The following is a 10,024-nucleotide window of genomic DNA, read 5'->3' as shown; positions in this document are numbered from 1 at the left end:
TTTCTTAGTAAAAAAATTTTTGGTGATGACAAATTTATTTTATCTATGTGATAAATTTTTTAGTCAAACTGAAACTTTACAACTGAACATGTTAAAATTCTTAAAAATTCCAGGTTTTTCGTTCAAAATTCCAGGTTTTTCAAGGTTTTTTTCATAATTTCTTAAATTCCAGGTTTTTCCAGGTTATTTTTGCCTAAATTGTCAAATTCCAGGTTTTTCCAGGATTCCAAGTAAAGTGGCAACCCTGAAAATAGGAAAGTATAAATAAAAAGTAAGTAAAATAGATAAAGATTTTTTTAATTTTAATCAGCATATTTATAGGAGTTTATAAATTAAGATAAAAAGATTTTAGGCTTAATTTAATTTTTAAAATAGCTATATATCATACTCTGAAAATTTTTCGTTATAAAAACTAAAAGTTCTATTCAGAACAAAATGGACGAAACAGGAGTACTGAAAGAAGCATATGGTGGAAAACAAAGTCTTTTCAGACTAACTGGATCCTGACCCGGTCAAATTTCAACTATGATCAGGCCGGTTCCGGGTTTTTTTTAAAACGATCCGGCTCTGAATCTTGGATCTAGTAGATATTTAGTAATAGCTAGCTTTTAAATCTTAGTACAACAAAATTTTAAAAGCAGTTAAATTAAAATAAATAAAGTTAACAATAAACTTCTATTTACTAAAAAAAAGTTTATTACATTTCGCAAAAATATAAAACCTTAGTACTAAAAGATTAATCTTAAAAAAAAAACATTTATGTAGTTATTTTAGATCAAAGTAAATAAAATCAAAGCAGAAATTAATTTATTACAGAAAAACTATTTGATCAAAAATCTACGCATCAAAACAAAATTTTTTATTTTTAAATATTAGGCAGGCTAATACAACGATCGAATTCGATTCGAGAGTCCCGCTCATAAATTTCCTCACTCCACACGTCATCTTCAACGTCATAAAATGTCACCACGTTCGATCCGCGCTGGAAAAACACGATTTTGCTCCCAATCAATACAGCCCCTCTCACTCGTATCATTTCCGATCGAAAAACGTGTCCGGGCGGCTTCAAAGCAACGAACTCCCAGCAGCGCCCCTCGTAAACCTCAAAACTGCCCCCGATGACAAACAACTTGTCCTTCACAGCCAGCAACGTGTGTCCGGCCGCGCCATCGATCATGTTGGGCATCGGACGCCACGTACCGTCCCGGTAAACCTCACAAGTGTCTTTGTTGTTTTCCCCAACAACGCCCAATCCCCCCGTAACCACGATGCCGCCCAGGTAAACAGCGCACGCGGCCCCTTGTCTCGGCTCCTTCATTGGCTCCACCTCGAACCACGTACCTCCCCTCGTTTCGTACTTGAAGCACATATTCGTTTCAAAGAACCAACTTCCCTCGGGCAGCAATCCCCCGATGAGGTAAATACCGTCTTTGTACGCGCACGCGCAGAAACGGTTCAGTCTGACGTCACCGAAGTGGGTCTTCCCCCTCCAAGCGCCGGTTTTCAAGTCATAAACGTCGAGCGTCAACATTTTACTCCTTTTCCAAAAAATAAAGTCGTAGAGACGCCCTTCACAATATACAACCTCACGATTAAGGTTTACAGCCTTCTTCAGGAAAGTTTGTTTGACGCTTATTAACTTTTTTTCTAGGTTGTCTAGTTTGAAAACGCTTGGCTTAGTAGCGTGACCACAACTCAATACGTTTCTATTCTTTCTGAGCTCATCCACAAGTCCGACAATTTCCTCATTGTTTTCTAATGTTGAAATCTTGCAGTAAATGTCCTCCAGTGGGTTGCCCGTCAGCAGTGGAAGGCGGACTTTCAGCAGAAGACTGTTCACGTGCTCACTTCTTTCGTTGATTTTGCGCTTCAGCCAGCGGTATGCGGCGTGAAATTCCGAATAAACGTGAAGCTTGTGGCTCGAAACAAGCTTCGCGACAGTTTTGTGGTCAAGTTCAACATAACTGTCAGTTTCAACCACCGTAAAAATGTTTTGTTCCATGTAACGCACAGATGCGTTTAAAAAGCAGGGTAAGTTGTATAGAAAGCTAATTGGTAGAAAGTCGCAGCGCTGTCAGGATTCATGTTACTTTCTGCGTACAAGCGCAATTTGCGGTCTGGTACTTCATGCAGAAAAATGCTGTGCAGTCTCAGGTGCTTGACTAGTGTTTCCTTCTTCATCATGCCTGTGTAAAACGTTTGAAGTAGGAGTTAGTCGAACTCAAAACGTTACTTAAAGTTGTGCAAGCTTTTATTTTACTCACAAGAAAAGTTGCAAAACTTTTTGATTTTAATTTCAACACTCTTTTTTTAGATCAATTTATAACAAGAAAAATGGTTATTAAACTACTTGAAATTGGTAACACTAACATTTAAAAGTAAAAAGTAAAAGTTGTAGCTTAAGGTGATAGGTTTGTAGCTAAATTTAAATTTAAGGTAATGTAGTCAACCTTCATTTTTTTAATAAATACACTACAAAACAAAAAACATAACTAAGACATTTCTTTTAAGTTTTAAAACTTTTAATAACTTACATCGTTGAGACAGCTTTTCCAAACAATATGTGAAGTTTAAACAATGGTCGTCACTCGACTCACTGTGATAGCATTTTAAAGTGTTCTGCTTGCACATTCTAACAAATCTATTTGTTCCTGAACATTGCAGACTCGATGATTTGGTTTTTGTTGCCATGCTTTGGTGAATTTTTGGTTTGGCTCTCATTTTACTTATTCATAAACTGAAAAACTAGAGTTTTTTTTTTAATATTAAAAAAATGTTAGAAGTATTAAAAGAATACTTCTTAAACAAATCTGGACATATTTTATTTTTTCAACTAAATTTTAAGAAAAACTTTAGTTTGAAAGTAATAATGTAATGAGAAACTTTAAATTGTGTATGACAACAAATTTGTTCCGAGGTTTTTATTAATTATAACAGTTTTGTGTTGTTAAAAAAATTTTATTCTAAACAATACCATATATCAAACTACGAAAATTAACCAACTTAAGTCTAATAGAACATTTAAATATGCTTATAAACATTTTAAGTCTTAGACTATTAAAAGCAAAATAATCGAGTCAATTACACAAACTAATCAATAACGATTTATAGCATAAGCTAACTGAGAAATTAATTGTTTTTTTTGTTAAATAGGTAGGACAGTGGTTTTTTGCTGATTTCTCGAGGTTTTATAACTATTTGCAGGTTTATGAGATCTTATTTTTTTTAGAAGTAAATTAATTCTAAGTTTAATGTGTTTTTTTTTTTCAATTACTTAAACAATACATTGTTACTATTATTAAATTTTTGTTTTATTCTATTGAAACCTGTACTAATATTTTGAGTCGATATCTTTAAATTTTTTTTTGATATATATCAAAAATAGCCATACAATCTAGTCAAAATTTGTTGCTAGTTTTAATTTTTAAAAACAATTTGTTTGAGTAGTTATTGCTTAAAACAAAAATAATCTTTGTTGAACATAAAAATTATTCTAGTTTTATCTCGGATAAACTTTAAATGTATATTTTGTTAATTTACAGTGTTTTGCTAAACTAATAAGATTTATTATTTTATAAATGATTAGCTATTTGTTAATTTTCTGGTTTTTCAGTTGTTTTGTCAAAATTGTCAAATTTTAGGTTTCGTAGCCATCCTGTTTAAAACGTAATGATAAACTATTTTTTCTGGAACAGGTTTAAATTGCACAAAGACATAATTGCACGAGGGGACTAAATTGTACGACAACAAAATTGCACGAAAGCACAAAATTGCACAAAGCCAAATTTGCACTAGGGCACAGAATTGCACGAGGGTACAAAATTGCACAAAAACGATTTTGCACCAAGGTTCAATTTTGCACGAGAGTAAAAAAATACAGAAAAAAAGTTAAACAGAAAAAAAACTTTAAAAAAATTAAAAAAAAAAAAGTTACTGAACGAGGGAAAAAGTTAGGGGTTACAGTTTTAGAAAAAAAAAAATAATTAATAAAAATGATTATTATAAAAAAAAATTAAAACATATATAATTAGATGCATACCTTAATTTAGTAAATATAATTATTGTTTTAATAATTTTAATTCAAAAAACTGTACATAAGATTTTAAGGCCATCATTTACGTTAAAAAGCAATATAATGCATGACTTATAAAATTTTATTATTGAACTAATAAATTAACTTCAGTTGATTTATCATTTTTTAGTCAATTTGTACATTGTGCATACTTTACTAGAAACATTAGATGCATTATATTTAGCAGAGTTGGTTTAAACTCTAATTTTGTTCTTTACTTTGTTTTCTTTGCTTTGTATAGCAATTAAAATTGAGCTTTATCATCGCAAATCCCCTAACATTTTTCATTATATTTTACATTTTTACAACTGATTAAAAATTGAATAATTCATATAATTTTTGATCAATCCATCACAATGGTACTTTAATCTTTATCTTATCATCCAACAAAAATCAATAGCATGAAATTGAACATTCGGTTGTCTTTCTCTTGAGTAAACATTTCTTATTTATAAAAAAGATTTTGGCAGGGTTTTATCAAATGAGACGAAAAATCCAACATCAGTTACAAAAAACTAGCCTAAATTTGTGGGAAAATGGAAAAAGTATTATTTTGAGCAAAAAATTGTAAAAAGTACTGTTATTAGAGCTGATGTATCTAAAAACACCCAAATAATAATCTAATTGATATTAAGAATTTTTCGAGTATAAAAAAAACTTTATTTTAAGAAACTATCCTGATAATTATGTTAGTTATCTAAACCAGCCGGAGTTTCACAAAAAAAAATAAAACACGCATGTGTAAGCCTGAGTTTTCAAAAAATTTGAACTACCCTGAATTATCCTGAGAGTATGGCAATCCTCTTACAATCACAAAGGTTCAACCTTTTTTAATAACTATGATTTAAACTGAATTAACTAAATTTACACTAAAGCTAGAGATAAAAACAAGATGTTTTAATTTAACTGGTCCTAGATACTAATATATCTAATAGTAAATAAATTTTAATTTCAAAGATTTAAAAAATATCAAGTCCAACTACTGTAATTTCTATAAGTTGAAAATAGATATAATAACATGAAAAGTTTCTATTCAACTTTATTGTATAGAAATCTAAGACAATATTCATTCAAAACATCTTTATTAAAGCAAACAACAAATAAAATCAATTTCGGCTAATGCTTTTTAACTACTTTGTTAGCAACTAATTTTAAGATTAATTTTTGAGTAAATAAATAGTTAGAGGTTACATCAGAAAAAATCAATTAACATTAATTAGCATAATTGAGCAAAAATTAATTCGACATTCACAATTCATAAATACATATATAAAACAGTTGATCAGTAATTTAACTAAGATAAGCAACAATAAAAATAAAAAATAACCGACAAGTAGATAAATTATGATAAAAATTACACAAAAAATTTTTAAAGTAAATTATTTTTATGTTTAATTTTATTTGAATTTTGTCGCTTATTTTTTTTTTTATTGTTGCTTATCTTAGGTAAATTACTAAACGTAAACACTTTTAATCGTTTTTGTAAGAAGACCAGGGGCGTGTCCAGACTTTTCAAAATGAGGTAGCATTTTTTTTGTTAAATTAAAACGTATTTTTCGTGTTTACTTTAGAAAACTAAAGTATGTCTATTGTCATATTATATTGTATACTTGTTTATTTAAGTTATTGATAGAGTTTCACTTTTTGATTTCTTCTCTTTTTAAGGAACAAGAAAGTACTTTTACTAAAACTTTTAAGTTTAATTAGATTTACCAAGTACTTTTTGTATAGTGAAGTTAACACTTTACTTCTTTGTTTTTTTATTAGTCATTTAATTATGTTTAAAATTAATAATAATGTATTTTCTAAGTTATTTATTTTATTAAAATCGAATATTATTTTTACTATTATCATAAGTGCTTATTATCTTTTTTATTAGTTTTTATTTATTTTGTTAACATTCACTTATTAATTTTATCTATGAAAACTTGTTTGCTCTTGAATCGTTTTAATCATAATAAACGTTTAGCTTGATGGTTTGTTTACAACATGTAACATCTTTTCTTGTAAAAAGTCAACCATATCTGTTATACTATCACGGAGCACGGAGCACAAACACTAGTGAGCACCTTTTGAATCTTAACTTATATGGAGTTTATAGACTTTAAAAAAATTTCCTCATGAAGTTTTTCATCAAAGCCGGTGCACAATGATGTTTACGCACCGGATCTGTGTATTTGGTATTCGAAAATCAAAAAACTCGTTTAATTTTCGAGTACTATATAAAAAAAAAAATTAAGCAGGGAATTAAAGAATAAGGATAGTATAGTTTATTTTTAGGAGGCACGCATGCGCCTGTGTCCCTCCCCACGCTACGTCCCTGCTAGATATCTAACCGAAGGTTAAAATATGCACTCTATAAAGTGTATAACAGATGTTAACTACTTTAGAGTGTATAAAAGACAAAAACTAAAACAAAACAAAAGTAAAAGAATGTAAAAAAGTTCCTGTGAGGTTTTTATTTTACAAATAATTCATTGCGATTTTCAACTGTTAAATCTATTTCTGTTTAAAAAATGTATACCTTAAAAGTGCCTACTAGTGTTAGTAGTGTACAATTATTGGCGTGATAAGTGTAATTTTTAATTCAAAATAAAAAAGAAATCTTTACTTTAAATATTATTAACAGAAAGTTTTTTTTATATACAATTATTTACCATAAATTAGCTTAGGCGAAATATTTTTAGCTTATACTTCGTAAGCAGTATTTCAGTTCTATTTAATTTTTTTTTTCTAATATTTAACTTTTAAATTTAAAAACTCTTATTTTATAGTGGCATAAAACTTTTATGTTATTATATCCATTTACAATTTAAATAAATAACTGTAGTGAGACTTGATATTTTTTAAATCTTTGAAATTAAAATTTATTCACCATGAGATATACTAGTTACGGGAACTAAGTAAATGAAACTATTTTTATTTCAAGTTTTTATGTAAATTTAGTTAAATCAGTTTAAATCATAGTATTATAAAGAATAGGTTGAACCTTTGTAATTGTAAAAGGGTTGACATACTCTCAAGATAATTTAAGGCAGTTTAAATGTTTTGAAAAACTCAGGCATATTCAGGCTTGGTTAATTTATTTTTGCTAAACTCAGGCAGGTTTAGATAATTTACATTAACAACACGATAATTTGTTCGAATTTTTTTTTCTTGAAATGTTGTTTATATCAATTAGGTTATTGTTTGGGTTTTTTTAAATATATCAGCTCTAATAAATTTTTTTTACAGTTTTTTGCTCAAAATAATACTTTTTCTTTTTTCCAACAAGTTGCAGCTAAGTTTTCGTCACTGATGCTGGATTTGTCGTCTTATACAATAAAACCCTGCCAAAATTTTTATCTTAAATAAAAAATGTTTACTCAAGAGAAAGACAACCGAATGTTTATAAAAGAATTAGTTGTATTGATTTTTATTGGGTTGTGAGATGAAAAGTTGAACCACTATTGTGAGGGCTTGAAAAAAATATTTAATTGAATCATTCAGTTTTCAATCAGTTGTAGGAATCTAAACTATACTGAAGATGTTAGGAAATTTGCTATGATAAAACTTAATTTTAATTGCTATACAAATTAAACAAAATAATTTTTTTTGCATAATATATTACTTTTTACAATTAGATAACACTTTAGATTAAACTTATTTTAGATAGAAGTGCAGTTTAGAGTTTAAATATAATTCTCAACTTTAATTGTATACTTTTACTAGCACTAAAAGTAGAAAAACTTTTAATATTAACTCAGTGTTTCTTTTTCAAGTAAATCCAACTTTTTTTTACTGTGCTGTAATAAATATATTTTTTCTAATATATGTTACATGTATTTCGAATACATTCAATTTCGATTTAAGCTACTTACCATCTAATACCCACGTACTAGAAATCAGTTTGTAAGTTTAAAACTTTAAACCTATTAAGAGAGAATAAAAAAATCTATAGACATAAGTAAAAAATCTGATTTTAAAAGTTTCTAAGTAGTTTATCTTAATTTCAAAGTTTTCTTTTCCGAGATTGTGCAGCCTCCAGGAAAAAGTTAAGAGACAACTTTGCTTAATATAATGCATTTGATGTTTCTAATAAAGTATGTACAATACATAAATAGATTAAATAATGATAAAGTGAACCTCTGAATTTAAGTTATGAATGTAACAATAAAATTTTATTAGTCATGCATTATATTGCTTTTCAACGTAAATTATATCCTTAATATTTTATGTACAGTTTTTTGAAACAAAATTATTAAAACAATAATTGTATTTACTAAGTTAAGGTATACATATAATTATATTTATTTGTTATTGTCAGTTTCTTGTTTTGTAATCAATATCATAAGAAAAAACTTTTTTTTCATAGATAATCTTTTAGATAAATAACTTAAAAGGAAAATTTTAGAAAGTTTACAAAATGTATAAATAGTTTTTAAAGAATTTGTATTTTTTGATAAATCTATTATATTTGTTAAAAGAGACTGAAAAAAACAGTTTATTATTACGTTTTAAACAGGGTGGCCACAAAACCTAGAATTTGACAATTAAGACAAAAAACTGGAAAAATCAGAAAACTAACAAATAATTAATAATTTATAAATCAATATACTCTATTAGTTTAGCAAATCACTGTAAATTAACAAAATATATGTCATAAATTTATCAAAGATAAAAATTGAAATAATTTTTATGTTTAACAAAAGTTTTTTTTTCAAGCAATAAATACTCGAACAAAATATTTTTAACGAATTAAAACTAGCAACAGGTTTTAACTAGATTGTATGGCTATTTATGCTATATATCAACATAAAATCATATATAAAGAATTAATGGTACAGATTTCAATAGAAAAAAAATTATAATAGTAATAATGTATCGTTCATATAGTTGAAATGAATCAAAAACATACTTTTTAAACTTAGCATTAATTTACTTCTAAAAATGGTCAAAAAACGATTTCATAAACCTAGAAGAAAATTTAAAAATCTTAAGAAAATTGTCAAAAAAAATAGTAGCCACCCTTTTTTTCAAAATATAAATAAAACTATTTCTCAATTATCTTATGTTATGAATCTTTATCAGTTAGTTTGTAAAATTGACTTGATCATTTTGTTTTTATCAGTCTAAGACTTGAAATGTTTACGTATAAACATATTTATATATTATTTTAGACTTAAGTTGGTTAATTTCCGTAGTTTGATATATTTGATATATGGTATTGTTTAGAATAAGAGTTTTTTAATAACACAAAACTGTTGTAATTAATAAAAACCTCGGAACAAATTTGTGGTTATTCACAACTTAAAGTTTCTCATTACAATACTAATTTCAAACTCAAATTTTTCGGACAAAAATACCCTAAACAATTATAATGATAATAGTTATGAATTATAAAAATCATAATTAATTTTGAACAAGTTGGGCGTCAACTAAAAGAAAAGTTCAATTTTTAGCATACTTATGTCTTGGTCGAGAATTTGAAAAAAACTTTTTCTACTTCTAGTTAGATAAATAAATTGTTTATATAATTTTGAATGGTAACTAGAAGTCTTTAATTCTTACAATCTAAACAAAAATTTTAACTCTTGAAGCTAATTTGTAAAGTAATTGGAAGCTAATTTGTAAGTGTATCAGTGATCATGAGCAAGTTTGAGTTTTTAACTTATGAAACTTTTTAAAATAATTTTATTTTTTCTACTAGTGACCTTAGCTTATCTTATTTCAAAGCATTTGAACTAAAATATTTTTTTTGTTTATTCTTTAAACCTAACTAGTTCAAATTGCTTTTAAAAAGTTAACAACAAAAATTAAAGTTGAAGTGACGCATATTTAGTATGTTAAACTGTAACATTTAAAATATAAGTCTTTAACAAATCTAGCAAAAATTTATTAGTATATTTTAAATTTCCAAATTTCATAAAAAAAATTAAATTAACATCAAAGAATACTTTAAAATGGTTTTAA

At 27.0% G+C, this 10,024-nt stretch overlaps 1 protein-coding gene across 1 annotated transcript; it reads right to left on the bottom strand.

Annotated features, from left to right (window-relative positions):
• Positions 1-865: 865 nt before the first annotated feature.
• On the bottom strand, positions 866-2,002 carry LOC145832212 (kelch-like protein 26). The gene has a single exon (XM_082939536.1). The coding sequence runs from the start codon at positions 2,000-2,002 to the stop codon at positions 866-868; it is 1,137 nt and encodes a 378-aa protein (XP_082795662.1).
• Positions 2,003-10,024: the final 8,022 nt, after the last annotated feature.

The sequence above is a fragment of the Thalia democratica genome, chromosome 3, assembly GCF_965202585.1.
Source record: "Thalia democratica chromosome 3, ktThaDemo2.hap1.1, whole genome shotgun sequence".
Lineage (NCBI taxonomy): Eukaryota > Metazoa > Chordata > Thaliacea > Salpida > Salpidae > Thalia > Thalia democratica.
This window is presented reverse-complemented; position numbering and strand designations above follow the sequence as displayed.

Excerpts from the sequence above, each read along its gene's own strand:
- LOC145832212 (XM_082939536.1), bottom strand. The coding sequence starts at position 2,002 with ATGGAACAAAACATTTTTACGGTGGTTGAAACTGACAGTTATGTTGAA.